At 37.9% G+C, this 19,531-nt stretch overlaps 1 protein-coding gene across 1 annotated transcript in view; it reads left to right on the top strand.

Moving 5' to 3' along the window:
- Positions 1-1,687: 1,687 nt before the first annotated feature.
- Positions 1,688-19,531, top strand: part of LOC129279031 (conserved oligomeric Golgi complex subunit 7-like) — a 48,181-nt gene continuing 30,337 nt past the window's right edge. Inside the window, exons 1-7 of the mRNA XM_064111559.1 lie at positions 1,688-2,871; positions 4,466-4,593; positions 5,232-5,306; positions 6,038-6,103; positions 6,819-6,987; positions 7,399-7,513; positions 9,976-10,076. Coding sequence (XP_063967629.1) covers positions 4,591-4,593; positions 5,232-5,306; positions 6,038-6,103; positions 6,819-6,987; positions 7,399-7,513; positions 9,976-10,076 — 529 coding nt within the window. The 5' untranslated portion in view covers positions 1,688-2,871; positions 4,466-4,590. The remainder of the gene's footprint in view (positions 2,872-4,465; positions 4,594-5,231; positions 5,307-6,037; positions 6,104-6,818; positions 6,988-7,398; positions 7,514-9,975; positions 10,077-19,531) is intronic.

Here is a 19,531-nt window from a genome sequence, read left to right on the forward strand (position 1 = left end):
TGTGAAAGCCGCGCTCGTTCGTTGTCTTTTCTAACTGAACGGTTGGTAACACGTGCAAGGGATACCTCTGGGGTTACACCATGTTACCCCCCCCCCCCCCCCCCCCCGCGACCAGATTGACAAAAATATTGAACGCATCAAGATGAAGGCAAGTATATCCATCATCTTTACAATTGTTATGATCCATGTCGTCATTAGAATTCTGGAGAATGTTGCAGTATTCGGAGTAATTGACTATAGCTTGGAATCATGTCCGTGCATGGTTTTTTTTCTTCAGCGTTTGCAAGAACATAATTTTTGTGTATTTTCTTTAAATTGGAGAGAAAAATATGGAGCTAATGCTACTGTACCTCCCCCTATGAGCATATGAAAGATAATTTTGTAATAATTTATCTTGGCATTATAAAAGAGAGAATATGAAGGATATGAAGTAAACAATCATTCAGCTCACAGTTAAAATAATTGATCTTACTGATTGACAGATTTCATCACAGCCCCCCCCCCCCCCCGGCCACCGCACACATCATACAGAATCTTGAGAATGCAAAGTCTGAAATTAAAACACGCACACACAAAAAAACAATGTAGGCCTACATGTATGTCTCTGTTACATCAATGATCATTGCAAAACCATATCTTGTCTTTCCTTTGAATTTTAGAGACACATAAAGTATCCCCCCCCCCCCCCTTTGAACAATTCAATCTTTCAATGAGATAATGTGAATAAAAATCAATATTCCATTTTTTGTTTTTATTCATCTTCATAACATGCTTGATTGGTGTGTATGTACAGTGAATGGGATATGCATGAACTTGGATGAAAATACAGATTGAAGAAGATCATTCTGCAATTGAAGGTATTGTTTAACTTTGTGAGCAGCCGATTAAAAAAATTATCAAACCAAGATGAAACATGTGTACAAGTGCATGTATTAGAACTAATAAACCCTGAAAACAACCATTATTGAGAATGAAAAGCTAAAACTACAAGGCAAACCCCGATTTTGTAAATGGGTGTCTAATAGACACCTAAATGGTACACATAAGTGTATGGGATGAAATTAAGATGGTGTTTTCGGTCACTTTATATTTCAATTTTTGAAGCACTAAATAATTATTTTTGAACGCAATTTTTTTCTAGGCTTCATTTTTGTAACATATCACAGACACAGGTGACAAGTGTGACCTTCTAGCTCAGATTTTTTAAAAGTCAAAACAATGTTAACCAATCACTTTGACCCGCAGATCTATATGTACATGTACAAGAATACTCCCGTGTACGTGGACTTGACATGAAACATACATTACACTTTCTCATGACAACGACCAATTACAATGTAGAGGAAATACATGTACCAGGCAAAGTTCAAATGCATTTATTATGATTAAGATCCTAACGATTGAAATACAACTTTGCTAAAATATACTCATGACGTCAGCAGGCAAATATAGTGCGCGCGACTATCGAGAGTTCATTTATGCGTGCTCGTAGACTCAGCACGCGCTCCGGTTTTGCACCGAGGTAAGCCTTCGGTGAGCCAGCGGTGAGCTAGCGGTGCGGCTCCGAACTTCGGGCAGCGGGCGCTTATCGCTCTCCGTTCACTAACCGATGTTCGGAACGGTTAATGGGTGAGTACCGATGCCAAAACCTTTGAGCGGTAGTGTAACTTCTGAAGGTTTCCATGGCGAAGAAGAATAGTGTAGTAGGTTTCATGGTACACCATGTATCTTTCTTGGGCAAGTGTTGGTCCTGAAAAGGACCACCCAATCTCGACGTATCGACAAGTGTGTTCTTGTCATCTTCTAGAGAACATTCTCCTGAAGACAACAAGAATGCACTTGTCGAAACGTCGAGATTGGGTGGTCCTTTTCAGGACCAACACTTGCCCAAGAAAGATACATGGTGTACCGTGAAACCTAATACATCAAGCATACCTCGAAAGAAAGAGAATGACTCAATGACACTACTGTAAGTTTGAAAATTGGATCATAGCAAGCTTCGCAAAGTCATCCATTGTTATACTGATTGTAGGCTCAAACATGATAGATGGCGCTGTCCGTAATGCAAGACGAGCGAGACATGTGTTGTTGTTCCCCCCCCCCCAAAAAAAAAAGAGAACGTTATCATGCACAATAGATCTGTGAATGGTTGCGCTGTGCCATGATTTACTGGAAAATTATCCTGTCTAAGTTCTTTTGGTGATTTTAGTAAGATATTCTCATTAAAAATGATGTGGTTGTAGGTAGACAATATTGGAAAATGTATGTAATGAAAGTGAGTTTGCGAAGGAATTTTTATTTTTTTATTGAAAAAAAATGATCATGGGGGTAATACTACATGTGTGTTCATGAGGATAATGGGGTCAAAGGTCATCTAGGGGTCAAGAGGTCATATTGCATCTTCTTTTTTATTGCGAAAGTAGGCGAGACTTGTGGTTTGTGAACCACCTTGTTTATTGGGGGCCACACACATGCGCTTCTTCAACGATCCTTGATCTGATAACAAGATATATGCAAAAGATAGTTCATATGAATTATCTGCAGGGTTTAGGATGATGAAAAGGTAAGATGACACTGATATTTTTGGTGGATGGGTTTGAAAAAGTTTCACGTTAATGTTGATTTATGTGTCGTAAAATCTGTCTTTAGCGAGGTGTGTAATCACCTCGTTTAATCAATTCACTCAGACCAGTCTTTTTTTTTTAAACACTTGTATTATTAACATCTAATAAGCCAAACTTCCTTTGCTATTTCTGTGATCCCAACTCCTAAGATATTTGACGCGGACAGAATTACTGATTTTGATGTTTTGATCACAGATCACCTTGCGATTTATCAAAAGTTTAGAGGGAGCTATACAGTCTGTGACGGGTGAGTCTTGGTACAGTGTATTTTAATTCTTTAGCTTTTGGTAAACTCTACACATATTAAATGTCATGTCACATCAATTCTATTATATTTTCAGAATCTGATTAAAAAAGGAAAATTCTGATAAAAGTGCAGTAGTACAGTATGCCGTAGTATGAAATTAATTCAACTTTGTCAACAGAGAGTGGTGGGATTGCCAATAGGCCTAATGACCTATTGAATGTCAGTCCCTTTATAATATTCTGTATGTATATGAGAGTAGATGAAGAAATATAGTTGTTGTGGCTCAGTGGATAAGTCTTCTGACTTTAAACCACAAGGTACAGGGTTCAAATCCCACTGCATCACTCGCATCTTTGGGCAAGGTGTTTATCTACATTTGCCACTCTCCACCCAGGTGTAGTAAATGGGTACCTGGTAGGAAGGAATTCCTTGAATGCTCGAGCGTCCAATCAGGGTAGCCATGCTAAAGCCTGGGTAAAAGTATGCAGTGCTTATAAACATTTAGTATTAAGTGCTATTTAAATGTATATTATTATTATTATTATTAATATACACAACAACAAAAAGTAAGTCACCCCTTAAAAAAACACCCATAATTTTCAAACCAATGCGAGTTTTTAATATGTATACATGAGCGTGTAGGTAATTTTATAAGCTACTCTCTGAGTAAATGTTATGGACGTATTTTATGTCATGCTTCATTGAGCACCGCCAGAAGGCAAAATTGTCACTTTTCAAAACTCACAAACCAAATATCATGATTTTGATTCCACTTTATTGGAACGAAGGGGATAATGTGAAATATGTAAAATAAAGGTAAAAATCTGAAAATTTGTGTATAAAACAAAAGGAGGGTTGTCCATAAAATCAGCCATTTTGAAGCATGTTTGCCAATTTGAGGATCCCCATAGAAAGTACAACAAGACTTTTTAAGTGTCCATAACTTGCCTATTTCATAACAGATTTTGATGAAACTTGTTTTACACTCTTACCAATAAGGTTGCTTCTCTTCTTAGGTTTTGGTTTCCTTTAAACAAAATACTGGGGAGGGGAATAGGAGAGGAACGATAAACGGCCTATGGATAAGAATTCAAAAGAAGATTTTTAAAAATGAATACTTTGGAGAGATTTCAGGGTACTCAGACATTTATTATGTTTCCTTGGAGTTTGCTGAAACAATTTCAAGAAGTGGGGGGGGGGGGGTATCAAGAATTTTTTTAAAGTCAAGCCATGCTTGAATTCCAAGTCATTGTGTGAGTCCTCTTGCCCCATGGTAATAACAATAGTTAGAATGGCTTCTCTAAGCACTACAGATATTGCATTTCCTGGTCATCAGATTTTGCTCTTTCCCCATGGTAATAACAATAGTTAGAATGGCTTCTCTAAGCACTACAGATACATGTATTGCATTTCCTGGTCATCAGATTTTGCTCTTGCCCCATGGTAATAACAATATTTAGAATGGCGTCTCTAAGCACTACAGATATTGCATTTCCCTGGTCATCAGATTTTGGCATGCCTGAACACAATATATGTACTTTCTCCACTCCCTGGAGAGCATCCCAACAAGAATTGCTCTATTTATTTTCTACAGACAAACTGATTGGTAGTCATTTTGAAGACCTGGTACATGCGATCCATGCCCCATACATTCCATATCTGATAAGATACAGCTTCTATGAGGAAGAACATTTAATACAAGAACTCTCAACTATTAATATGGTAAGAAGTAAATCTTGAATATATATCAGTTCTCTAAGGTTTGAAAAATCATAAGATTATATACAATCATTTGAGTATATTCAAAATCGATTATCAATAACATGATACATATTCATTTTTTTATAAATAACATATTTTTGACTTTTCTGTGTCTGTTTATTTTATTTCAGAAACATTTAACAATGTATAGAAAATATATGAATATGGAAGATATGAAATTTCAATTTTTTTTTTCAATTTCAATTTATTTCATTTTCAACAGAATAAAGTAAAGTGGTCGAAATAATTACAATGAACTTATACAGACAATATAAATTGAGGCATGTACAATATATGATATTTGTCTATAAGTAAAACAAAACATCAAAGCAAAATATCATAAACATTTTAAAATAAAATTCTGAGAAAATGGAGGGATCCACTAAACAGCATTGCTTGTATTGTGTTGACCCCTCTAAATAACCATTGTAGATTATTGCCTACGAAGACGGACACGGAAGTGACAAAACATACAGTATGAAAGACGAGAAGGAGACCATAACTGACCAGCCATCAGAAACAAGAAAATGATTGAAGTGAAAAAGTCGCATTAAAAAAAAAAAGTTTGAAAAGTTTTGATTTTTTTTTCTTCACAACAGGCAAGGCATGATTTGATAGACTGCGCTCAGTTACTTTCAGATTCACTCAATAAGATATTCAAACTGACAAATGAGGTAATTACATTGAGTAGTCTTGTCGTGAGTAATCCCAAGTTTAACTCCAGATTAGACACAAAATCTTAGTCTTCTTTTCTATAAAATCATTAGTTTTATTTTGCTTTATGTTCATATAGAGTCATGATAACAGAATTATTATTTTGAATGTTAGTAATAAAAAACACATTTAATTTCATATTGTTTCTGATCTGAAAATTTCTTTGGTGAATAAGATGGCAACTGGTACTGTATTCTGGTAGCCAGGGGAGGTGCATAGGGATAGAGGGGAGGGGGATGTCAACTGGTTAGGTAGAGCAAGGAGGGGTCTCAAAGTAGGTTCCTTCAGGTGAATGTATTTAATTGAATTTATTGGCATGATCCGCAATGCAGAAATTTGTATTCCATTGGATCAAACATTTACAATGATTTACAAAAACACATATGCATATTGAAGATGGAATTTGAGCCCACAAACAAACAGATACATGTACAGCCATCGGTATACAAAAGCATATGTGAAAACAAATTGTGAGTTGTAATAGCTTCAAAAGCACCCCCCCCCCTACTGTATACCATGTTGTTGAGCTACTGTTAGATGAAGGGAAAAGAGAAAACCTGAATCTTGAAAGGTACCTGCATTTGTAGAATAGATTTACATTTGATTGACAGAATATTACGTGTAGATGTACTACATCCAGTATCACAATGAAATGATTGTAAACTTGTCTTGTTTTTGTTCCATTTTATAGGCTTTAGACAGATGTACATCTTTTACTGGAGGCTTTGGTATTGCTGGTCTATTAGCAGCACTCAAAGTATGTCGCACTTACATCTCTGTTTTTAGAAATTACTGTTTAAAGATAAATACCAGTATGTATAAATGTGTTTGAATATAATAATGATTTTATTTACAAATCCAAGTTCTGTTTCTAGGCAAAATTCATAACTGGATTATTATATTTGCATTTACCTCTCAAAATCAATTTCATGTTAAAAAATCAAAAGGTAGAAAAACACAGAAATACAATATAAAAATTTAAAAAACAAATACATTTGAGAAAATGTTGATGCCACAATTCTTTTAACGTGCATTTGATCAGAATCCCTCAAAGAGTCTCAAAAGAAATAAAAGATTGTACTTCAGGGTCTTAAATTCTTGGTTTACACTCAAATTCTAATTTTATGCATAAATTAGTATAATTAATTCATATAAAATGAAATGAATTAATGTAGTGGAATCTATATATGCAACCACATTAATTTAGTCATTCTCAACCATTTTGCATATTTTACGCGATCTGCAGCTGAGATCTTAAGGGGATGACGAGAATGGTAATAACCTAGGACTATTAGGATCAATTCCACCCAGGACAGCTGTTGATCTTGATTGAACAATATGTGTGTGGTTTTTTTTTTATCTTTTCTGTGATAATGGTGCATAATGCAACCAATTCTAATACATCTTATTGCAAATAACAGTGAGATATGAAAAGTAGAAAGATAAACTAAACTTTTTTAATTCATGGATAGGCCTTCTTTAGCTTGTATTGTCAGAAGTTTGACAGAGCTTTGGAGACATTGAGGTCATCCTGTGGACTTGACCCAGGAAGTACTAATGCTATGATGACCTCTGTTGGGGCAGAACTGGGGGAGGATTGGAGCAAGTTCCAGAATGCTCTCAAAATAGTCCAGACCTGTGGTAAGCATTAGGATGTGTTGGTTCAGTTGGTAGAGCATCCATCTCATAACCCGGAGGTCGTGAGATCGGCTGCATCAGATGAAAAGATGTTAAAAGATTGGAGTTGCTGCTGTCCTGTTTGACATTCAACAATTTATAGAGCAACATCTAGCTGGCACTGCATATTTTTTTTTATGACAACATCACTGTTTTCTATGGTACATTTATAAATGGCAAAAAAGGCAAACAAGATCTCCAAAGCCAATCAATAGAGCATCCGAAGCTATGGCTTTGCTGGCATTAGATTAATATAAAGCCCTGAAAATCCAGTATTTACACTATCCAGGGTCTACATGTACATGTAGGTTGCATCTGCAGCAAATTATTGTAATTGAATAAAAATCATTACAATGTTACTTTTCCCCTTTTTAGGTGAGTTACTATTACAGAGTGAAGAGTTTGAGCTTCAGTTGAGTAGCAGTCTTCTTCATACATGTAGTAGCTATGACATACAAATCTTCTCTCCTACATCACCAACAAAACCAAGGTAATAATTAAACATGTATTAACACCAATCAACCTTCTTTTATATACTAGATCACTGAAAGATCTTTGAAAGACCAGGAAAGTTGATTGAATTTTCAATGATCTTTCAATTGATGATCTCAGAAATTTTACAAGATTTTTGACTTACAGTACCTTACAATGGTCTTCAAGGTCATACATGTATCCTGCTGGAAAAAAGTTGTTTGGTCTTTCAAAAGTTTTTAGACACATTTCAAAGAAAATTTAAATATCACTCGTCTTGAAGTCTTTCAGTGATCTTCCAAGGGTCTTGTGATGCATACATTACATTTTAATGACATTGGTAAAGATTACGAAGATCTTGTAAAAAAAATTCTTGAACTTGATGTGCATTGTATTTGATAAATTTCATGTGAATGAAAATTACCCAAAAAGAGAAAAACAATCAAATTTGCACAATACTTAATGTTTGTATTTCTTTAAAGACACCAAGCCTTGAAATAAGCGGGCGCTGAGCGCAAATCGCGCTCATAAAGCCATCAATTGCGCCCATAAAGCCCCAAAATCATCAAAATTTTGACGACCGGGCACAAATATTTTCCAGGTAATTGCACCCGCCATGAGTGAGCAGTGAAGCCATATCATACATGTAATTTAAATATCTGAAAAGCCAAAATCAAGTAACTTTCAATTTACGATAAGCAGTTTCAAATTGCCAAGTGCGTCTTTTTTTCTGTACCATAAAAAGTGAGCTACGTCCGTCTTTTTTTTTCTTTAATACATGTGCGCGCGTGCTTCCGGTAGCGGTAACAGTTTTTTTATACTTCACCGTGTGCAATTTCTAATGCACACATTTCCAGTTCTGCGATATAGTAATACGAATTGCACAGGAGATAAATCCCTGTTCACACCACATACGATGTGCGAGTCTTTTATCCTCACAGTCGCCGACTTTGCTTGTCAAAACGGAGCCTTAATAAGCCAAAATCACTTAGCTTATAGTTGTGAATTATAGCTTTTTAATTTCTTTCTTTGAGAGGGGTAAATATCAGACAATAAATCATCAAACAAGGCTCCATCTAATAAAAAATAGGAGGATGCCGTGCACTTGAGTGTGGTGTTAGCTAGCCAGTTTGAGCTCATGTTCTCTGCCAGAGCTCTGGGTGAGAATTCTATCAGTAATGGCCTACATGTAAGTGATGGTGATTTTCCGTTTCAGATAGAGTTTAGATTTCATGTTAATTTTGAGAACTGTCAAAAAACTTTATGATTTCTTCATTGTAATGAATATTTAAGTTATTAATGAATACATTGATGTGGAGCGTTGTGGCCCAGTGGATTAGTCTTCGGACTTTGAAACAGAGGGTCGTGGGTTCGAATCCCAGCCATGGCGTAATTTCCTTCGGCAAGAAATTTATCCACATTGTGCTGCACTCGACCCAGGTGAGGTAAATGGGTACCCGGCAGGATTAATTCCTTGAATGCTTGAGCGCCTAGGCAGCCCAGCTAAAGCCGGGGTAATAATAGCAGGGCCCGCTGGGAGAACAGTTTTCGGAACTGAAGCGGCTACCCTGGGTAAATATACCGCTATTATTATTATTATTATTATTATTTTCACCGAATTTAGACTCTCCCAGAATGAAAGGCATTTTCTGTGGAGATCTGCGTTTTCAAATAACTTGTGAAAAAACTTAAGGTACATATGAACCTACATGTACATAGCCTGTGGCTATGTGCTGGAATTTGAATAGATATTGATTTCATTTCTTCATTTCTTTAACATAATTTATATGCAATCCAAGTGCACCTCACAGTCACAATCACACACAAACACTCACCCACACTCGTGATTCTAACCATGAAAAAATACCTTAAATTTTTTTTTTTTTTTAATTTATTATTATTTGATTTGAATTCTCTCTTTCTCCAGCTCTCTCTTTTTTTATATTTTTATTTTATTCATTTATTTAGTTTTTTTTTTTGGGGGGGTCATTGTTCGTGGTTCATTAAAGATGAAAAATAAATAAGCCCATGTGTGTGTGGTTGTAAAGGCGATGTGGAGTGAGGGTGTCAAAACACACTTAAACATTTAAATCTGATTTCTTAAATACGTTTGAATAAGCCTAATACTTAGCATGCTATTCATGTACTAATTAAAAAATTGCAGGAGCTGCGCTTACTATAAACAAATTTGCGATGTGGTTCTCCGTTTTATATATATTTTTTTAATTGCCCCCGGTTCCTGTAAAGAGCCCGTGAGCCGGGGGCAATTTTTTTTGAAAAATTGCCCCTGGTCTGCAGCTGCTTCTTTCAAGGCTTGAAAGACACATTTATTGTCTAGAGTGAATTTTCCATGATTATGTGTGTACAATGTACATTGTATACCTCAATGTTTTCAGTAGTAGTCCCCACACCATGGGGTTAAAGAGTCTGTCAAACTGTATCTCATTTTATTGTTGCTTTTATGTTTTTTCTTCCTGTCAGTGTGTCATACAGCAGTCCATTCAAGGAATATAATTACTTAGCAAGAGAAGATCCTTCTCAACATGCCGCCTTTCAAGATCTTATAATCAAACTCAGAGAAGGTCAGTCATGCATTCCATCTCATTGGGGTAACATATTACAAAATGTCCTTGTATATGTGGTGTATGTGTAGTTATTAATAGTTTCACTTCTCAATGATTATCAATTCAGTTGTGGCTAAGTGTTCTGATGTGTCAATGTAAAGGAAGGTCTCCTGTAATTGTAATCCATGTTTGAAGTTGAAATCTTTTCAGATGGGTGTTATGAGCGACTTTACAGGTCTCCTGTAATTAATCGTAATCCATGTTTGAAGTTGAAATCTTTTCAGATGGTTACATGCGACTTTACAATCAACTGGTGATACTTTCTTGGGTTAAATGATATGCAACAAATTTTCATTGATGTTGATTTTAGCGCCTAACAAAGGATCACCACTTAAGTTTCTTGTAACTTACAGCTTTATGAAATACATGTACCTTCCAGGATTTGTTGTAGTTCAAATTATTTTTAGCAATGTTACATGGAGAACACATTCATATATCAATGACTCTTAGGGTTGAAATTGCAATACATTGTGATGTTTGATTAAAATCCTTTAATAGTAGGACACCAATTGTTTTTTTGCTGAAGTGATTATTTACATAAACTTGCTTAGTTTAAATGTGACACACTTTTTTCAATTCTGCTATATCACAAACATGGCCCAACCAGATGTGGTGAATTTGGTAATGAATACATTTCATTTATATGTTTAAAGAATTTTAGGGGCTTTATGTTATTCTTGAATCCAAATTTTCCTAGTAAAATTACCAGGTAGATTTTTTGAAGCTTCATGTTAATCTTGAATCAAAATTTTCTCAATACATAATGCAAAATGCAGTTATATTCACTGAGGTGACGTCAAAACCCAGAATATAACAAATGCGATCCTTGCAGCTATGGTCACGTGATGGCGTATTGACCTATCACTGATTCAAATCTACATAATCTATGTACATGTAATATAAGCATTAATTGCCCGTTTGTGGTTTCGTCACATCAGACACATGTCTTTATAGAGACTAACAGCAATAGCTGCAGCCTTCTACTCAGACACATGTCTTTATAGAGACTAACAGCAATAGCTGCAGCCTTCTACTCAGACACATGTCTTTATAGAGACTAACAGCAATAGCTGCAGCATTCTACTCAGACACATGTCGTTATAGAGACTAACAGCAATAGCTGCAGCCTTCTACTCAGACACATGCTTAGACTAACAGCAATAGCTGCAGCCTTCTATTCAGACACATGTCTTTATAGAGACTAACAGCAAGAGCTGCAGCCTTCTACTCAGACACATGCTTAGACTAACAGCAATAGCTGCAGCCTTCTATTAAGACACATGTCTTTATAGAGACTAACAGCAATAGCTGCAGCATTCTACTCAGACACATGCCGTTATAGAGACTAACAGCAATAGCTGCAGCCTTCTACTCAGACACATGCTTAGACTAACAGCAATAGCTGCAGCCTTCTATTCAGACACATGTTTTTATAGAGACTAACATCAATAGCTGCAGCATTCTACTCAGATACATGTCTTTATATAGACTAACAGCGATAGCTGCAGCCTTCTACTCAGACACATGCTTTATAGGGACTAACAGCAATAGCTACAGCATTCTACTCAGACACATGTCTTTATAGAGACTAACAGCAATAGCTGCAGCCTTCTACTCATACACATGCTTTATAGAGACTAACAGCAATAGCTGAAGCCTTCTACTCATACACATGTCTTTATAGATACTAACAGCAATAGCTGCAGCCTTCTACTCAGACACATGTCTTTATAGAGACTAACAGCAATAGCTGCAGCCTTCTATTCAGACACATGTCGTTATAGAGACTAACAGCAATAGCTGCAGCCTTCTACTCAGACACATGCTTTATAGAGACTAACAGCAATAGCTACAGCCTTCTACTCAGACACATGCATGTCTTTATAGAGACTAACAGCAATAGCTGCAGCCTTCTATTCAGACACATGTCGTTATAGAGACTAACAGCAATAGCTGCAGCCTTCTACTCAGACACATGCTTTATAGAGACTAACAGCAATAGCTACAGCCTTCTACTCAGACACATGCATGTCTTTATAGAGACTAACAGCAATAGCTGCAGCCTTCTACTCAGACACATGTCTTTATAGAGACTAACAGCAATAGCTGCAGCCTTCTACTCAGACACATGTCGTTATAGAGACTAACAGCAATAGCTGCAGCCTTCTACTCATACACATGTCTTTATAGAGACTAACAGCAATAGCTGCAGCCTTCTACTCATACACATGTCTTTATAGAGACTAACAGCAATAGCTGCAGCATTCTACTCAGATACATGTCTTTATAGAGACTAACAGCAATAGCTGCAGCCTTCTACTCAGACACATGCTTTATATAGACTAACAGCAATAGCTGCAGCATTCTACTCAGATACATGTCTTTATAGAGACTAACAGCAATAGCTGCAGCCTTCTACTCATACACATGTCTTTATAGAGACTAACAGCAATAGCTGCAGCCTTCTATTCAGATACATGCTTTATATAGACTAACAGCAATAGCTGCAGCATTCTACTCAGATACATGTCTTTATAGAGACTAACAGCAATAGCTGCAGCCTTCTACTCATACACATGTCTTTATAGAGACTAACAGCAATAGCTGCAGCCTTCTACTCAGGCACATGCTTTATATAGACTAACAGCAATAGCTGCAGCCTTCTACTCATACACATGTCTTTATAGAGACTAACAGCAATAGCTGCAGCCTTCTACTCAGACACATGTCGTTATAGAGACTAACAGCAATAGCTGCAGCCTTCTACTCAGACACATGTCTTTATAGAGACTAACAGCAATAGCTGCAGCCTTCTACTCAGACACATGCTTTATAGGGACTAACAGCAATAGCTGCAGCATTCTACTCAGACACATGCTTTATATAGACTAACAGCAATAGCTGCAGCATTCTACTCAGACACATGTCTTTATAGAGACTAACAGCAATAGCTGCAGCATTCTACTCAGACACATGCTTTATATAGACTAACAGCAATAGCTGCAGCATTCTACTCAGATACATGTCTTTATAGAGACTAACAGCAATAGCTGCAGCCTTCTACTCAGACACATGCTTTATATAGACTAACAGCAATAGCTGCAGCATTCTACTCAGATACATGTCTTTATAGAGACTAACAGCAATAGCTGCAGCCTTCTACTCATACACATGTCTTTATAGAGACTAACAGCAATAGCTGCAGCCTTCTACTCAGACACATGTCTTTATAGAGACTAACAGCAATAGCTGCAGCCTTCTACTCAGACACATGTCTTTATAGAGACTAACAGCAATAGCTGCAGCCTTCTACTCAGACACATGTCTTTATAGAGACTAACAGCAATAGCTGCAGCCTTCTACTCATACACATGTCTTTATAGAGACTAACATCAATAGCTGCAGCATTCTACTCAGATACATGTCTTTATAGAGACTAACAGCAATAGCTGCAGCCTTCTACTCATACACATGTCTTTATAGAGACTAACAGCAATAGCTGCAGCCTTCTACTCATACACATGTCTTTATAGAGACTAACAGCAATAGCTGCAGCATTCTACTCAGATACATGTCTTTATAGAGACTAACAGCAATAGCTGCAGCCTTCTACTCAGACACATGTCGTTATAGAGACTAACAGCAATAGCTGCAGCCTTCTACTCAGACACATGTCTTTATAGAGACTACCAGCAATAGCTGCAGCCTTCTATTCAGACACATGTCGTTATAGAGACTAACAGCAATAGCTGCAGCCTTCTACTCAGACACATGTCTTTATAGAGACTAACAGCAATAGCTGCAGCCTTCTACTCAGACACATGTCTTTATAGAGACTAACGGCAATAGCTGCAGCCTTCTACTCAGACACATGTCGTTATAGAGACTAACAGCAATAGCTGCAGCATTCTATTCAGACACATGTCTTTATGGAGACTAACAGCAATAGCTGCAGCCTTCTACTCAGACACATGTCTTTATAGAGACTAATACCAATAGCTGCAGCCCTCTACTCAGACGTATGTCTTTATAGAGACTAACAGCAATAGCTGCAGCCCTCTACTCAGACACATGCTTTATAGGGACTAACAGCAATAGCTGCAGCCTTCTACTCAGACACATGCTTTATAGGGACTAACAGCAATAGCTGCAGCATTCTACTCAGACACATGTCGTTATAGAGACTAACAGCAATAGCTGCAGCATTCTACTCAGATACATGTCTTTATAGAGACTAGTGCTGCAAGTCAGGCGCCATGTTCGGGTTCGGTTCGGTTCGGCAAGGTTCGGCAGAAATTTGCCGAACATTGGTTCGGTTCGGGGTTCGGTAATGATAGACTGATAAAGCTATAGTTCATTGATCAGGTATACGTAGCGTACCGGTAGACAATTTGTACTTGATTGACTGCATGTGCTCGCGTGTACCTCTGTCACATCAAACCATTTTATCTCTATCTTGTTGACATGAAACTATGAAAGTTATAGCGCTCAACGAATCAACTGTTATCTCGAATTTGATTATCTGATGACAGATTTATTGGGTAACTCACAGTTCTAAAATGGCGACTCTTCCTAGTCGTCCATGTACCTGGACCACACTTTGGATACTTGTCAAATTAACTACGCTCGCACTCGTACTCGTACCAGCTAGGCGCCAGCGCCAGCGCATGCAGTCCCCTTGCATTGTTGCGGGACTCTGAGCTCATGAATATTTATATATACAGTCGAGGCGGCCAGCGCCAGTGCACTGAACTGTAGGCATAGTAGGGCCAGGGGCGTGTCGAAGAAAGCGTGCTTATGTAATGCGCCTTTCGCTAATTGGCTCGATGGGTGAACTAAACCACCAATCGCATGTCGCTGATTGTCGCATCGGTACATACAGCCACGTGCTTTGTCTGCTCGCGAAACTCAGCTCACTGATTGAAGAGCAATTCCCGAGATTTCTATGATTTCATTGGTCAGATTTCATTCGACCATGAACATACAGACCAAGTGGGATGCAAAGTTTTACGACTGTAATGGGACAGGGGGAGTAGAGTGATCATCGAATTGTTTATGGTTAATTTGAGAAGTTGATAAGAAAGGGAAAAAAAAAGTAAAGATTGGGGGTCATTTTCCCCCAAGAGATGAATGTTTCCGCATGGCTTTATCTTCATTTAACTCGTCAACGAGGGGAAGGGGATCTTGCTATATGCTATACCGTAATCATTCATGAGTGTTTGATTTTTATTTTCATCTGATTGTTAATAATAAAAAAGATAACTTCACCTCATCTCATTTCTATATTATTTGTTTTGCGTCTCTCCTTTCCATCTCTAACAGTCACTCACTTTATTTCCCACTTTCACTGGATCTCTCGTTTTCAAAACTCTTTACTTCTCTCTAAAATCATGAAAACTAGACAGTAGCGAGCCGACACCTCAATAATAATGTCAATCACCTCAATCAGATCTTTATTCTCCGCCGCAACAATACACGAGTTACGATCTTAATCACATCGTATCGTAATTCGTAATGTTAATGGTACTTCATCTTTCACTTTCAGTTTATTGAGCTCGTTCATTCAAAATACTTTGAAGATTTTCAAACAAGAATCTTGTTCGCCACCTAAAAACAACAATATTTAAGATAATTAGATTTAACCAATGAACACTCATACAGTTTTGGTTTTCTTTACCATGCTTCGGCGATTCGGCCACAGAGCGAGAGATGATGAAAGCCAGTAAAATGATTATAGCGCAAGCTCGCGCAACATCATTCATCGGATCTCCTTTCTTAATCAGGGCCGTAAAAACCACAATGTCAACATGAAAATGAAAACAAAATCTAGTAACCGCAAAATAAGCGCATATTCCAACATACAATTGCAAAGAAGATTAAATAGAGAATGTGCAAATATAATGATAAGAAAGGGTGTAAACTTATAAATTCATTAGCTGAAAGCCGTTTTTTTTTTTTTTTTTGCCGAACTTCCGAACCAAGTCTTAGTGTTCGGTTCGGTTCTGTTCGGTTCGGAAGTGCCATGTTCGGCGAACTACCGTTCGGTTCGGCGGTTCGGCTACAGCACTAATAGAGACTAACAGCAATAGCTGCAGCCTTCTACTCAGACACATGCTTTATATAGACTAACAGCAATAGCTGCAGCCTTCTATTCAGACACATGTCGTTATAGAGACTAACAGCAATACACTGTAGCTGCAGCATTCTACTCAGACACATGTCTTTATAGAGACTAACAGCAATAGCTGCAGCCTTTTACTCAGACACATGCTTAGACTAATAACAATAGCTACAGCATTCTACTCAGACACATGCTTTATAGAGACTAACAGCAATAGCTGCAGCCTTCTACTCAGACACATGTCTTTATAGAGACTAACAGCAATAGCTGCAGCCTTCTATTCAGACACATGTCGTTATAGAGACTAACAGCAATAGCTGCAGCATTCTACTCAGATACATGTCTTTATAGAGACTAACAGCAATAGCTGCAGCCTTCTACTCAGACACATGTCGTTATAGAGACTAACAGCAATAGCTGCAGCCTTCTACTCAGACACATGTCTTTATAGAGACTAACAGCAATAGCTGCAGCCCTCTACTCAGACACATGCTTTATAGGGACTAACAGCAATAGCTGCAGCCTTCTACTCAGACACATGCTTTATAGGGACTAACAGCAATAGCTGCAGCATTCTACTCAGACACATGTCGTTATAGAGACTAACAGCAATAGCTGCAGCATTCTACTCAGATACATGTCTTTATAGAGACTAACATCAATAGCTGCAGCCTTCTACTCAGACACATGTCTTTATAGAGACTAACAGCAATAGCTGCAGCCTTCTATTCAGACACATGCTTTATAGAGACTAACAGCAATAGCTGCAGCATTCTACTCAGACACATGTCTTTATAGAGACTAACAGCAATAGCTGCAGCCTTCTACTCAGACACATGTCTTTATAGAGACTAATAACAATAGCTGCAGCCTTCTATTCAGACACATGTCGTTATAGAGACTAACAGCAATAGCTGCAGCCTTCTACTCATACACATGTCTTTATATAGACTAACAGCAATAGCTGCAGCATTCTACTCAGATACATGTCTTTATAGAGACTAACAGCAATAGCTGCAGCATTCTACTCAGACACATGTCGTTATAGAGACTAACAGCAATAGCTGCAGCATTCTACTCAGATACATGTCTTTATAGAGACTAACAGCAATAGCTGCAGCCTTCTATTCAGACACATGTCGTTATAGAGACTAACAGCAATAGCTGCAGCATTCTACTCAGACACATGCCTTTATAGGGACTAACAGCAATAGCTACAGCATTCTACTCAGACACATGTCTTTATAGAGACTAACAGCAATAGCTGCAGCCTTCTACTCAGACACATGCTTTATAGAGACTAACAGCAATAGCTGCAGTCTTCTACTCAGACACATGCTTTATAGAGACTAACAGCAATAGCTGCAGCCTTCTACTCAGACACATGTCGTTATAGAGACTAACAGCAATAGCTGCAGCATTCTATTCAGATACATGTCTTTATAGAGACTAACAGCAATAGCTGCAGCCTTCTACTCAGACACATGTCTTTATAGAGACTAATACCAATAGCTGCAGCCCTCTACTCAGACGTATGTCTTTATAGAGACTAACAGCAATAGCTGCAGCCCTCTACTCAGACACATGCTTTATAGGGACTAACAGCAATAGCTGCAGCCTTCTACTCAGACACATGCTTTATAGGGACTAACAGCAATAGCTGCAGCATTCTACTCAGACACATGTCGTTATAGAGACTAACAGCAATAGCTGCAGCATTCTACTCAGATACATGTCTTTATAGAGACTAACAGCAATAGCTGCAGCCTTCTACTCAGACACATGCTTTATATAGACTAACAGCAATAGCTGCAGCCTTCTATTCAGACACATGTCGTTATAGAGACTAACAGCAATACAGTGTAGCTGCAGCATTCTACTCAGACACATGTCTTTATAGAGACTAACAGCAATAGCTGCAGCCTTTTACTCAGACACATGCTTAGACTAATAACAATAGCTACAGCATTCTACTCAGACACATGCTTTATAGAGACTAACAGCAATAGCTGCAGCCTTCTACTCAGACACATGTCTTTATAGAGACTAACAGCAATAGCTGCAGCCTTCTATTCAGACACATGTCGTTATAGAGACTAACAGCAATAGCTGCAGCATTCTACTCAGATACATGTCTTTATAGAGACTAACAGCAATAGCTGCAGCCTTCTACTCAGACACATGTCGTTATAGAGACTAACAGCAATAGCTGCAGCCTTCTACTCAGACACATGTCTTTATAGAGACTAACAGCAATAGCTGCAGCCCTCTACTCAGACACATGCTTTATAGGGACTAACAGCAATAGCTGCAGCCTTCTACTCAGACACATGCTTTATAGGGACTAACAGCAATAGCTGCAGCATTCTACTCAGACACATGTCGTTATAGAGACTAACAGCAATAGCTGCAGCATTCTACTCAGATACATGTCTTTATAGAGACTAACATCAATAGCTGCAGCCTTCTACTCAGACACATGTCTTTATAGAGACTAACAGCAATAGCTGCAGCCTTCTATTCAGACACATGCTTTATAGAGACTAACAGCAATAGCTGCAGCATTCTACTCAGACACATGTCTTTATAGAGACTAACAGCAATAGCTGCAGCCTTCTACTCAGACACATGTCTTTATAGAGACTAATAACAATAGCTGCAGCCTTCTATTCAGACACATGTCGTTATAGAGACTAACAGCAATAGCTGCAGCCTTCTACTCATACACATGTCTTTATATAGACTAACAGCAATAGCTGCAGCATTCTACTCAGATACATGTCTTTATAGAGACTAACAGCAATAGCTGCAGCATTCTACTCAGACACATGTCGTTATAGAGACTAACAGCAATAGCTGCAGCATTCTACTCAGATACATGTCTTTATAGAGACTAACAGCAATAGCTGCAGCCTTCTATTCAGACACATGTCGTTATAGAGACTAACAGCAATAGCTGCAGCATTCTACTCAGACACATGCCTTTATAGGGACTAACAGCAATAGCTACAGCATTCTACTCAGACACATGTCTTTATAGAGACTAACAGCAATAGCTGCAGCCTTCTACTCAGACACATGCTTTATAGAGACTAACAGCAATAGCTGCAGTCTTCTACTCAGACACATGCTTTATAGAGACTAACAGCAATAGCTGCAGCCTTCTACTCAGACACATGTCGTTATAGAGACTAACAGCAATAGCTGCAGCATTCTATTCAGATACATGTCTTTATAGAGACTAACAGCAATAGCTGCAGCCTTCTACTCATACACATGTCTTTATAGAGAC

Source organism: Lytechinus pictus, chromosome 16, assembly GCF_037042905.1.
Source record: "Lytechinus pictus isolate F3 Inbred chromosome 16, Lp3.0, whole genome shotgun sequence".
NCBI classification, from domain to species: Eukaryota; Metazoa; Echinodermata; class Echinoidea; order Temnopleuroida; family Toxopneustidae; genus Lytechinus; species Lytechinus pictus.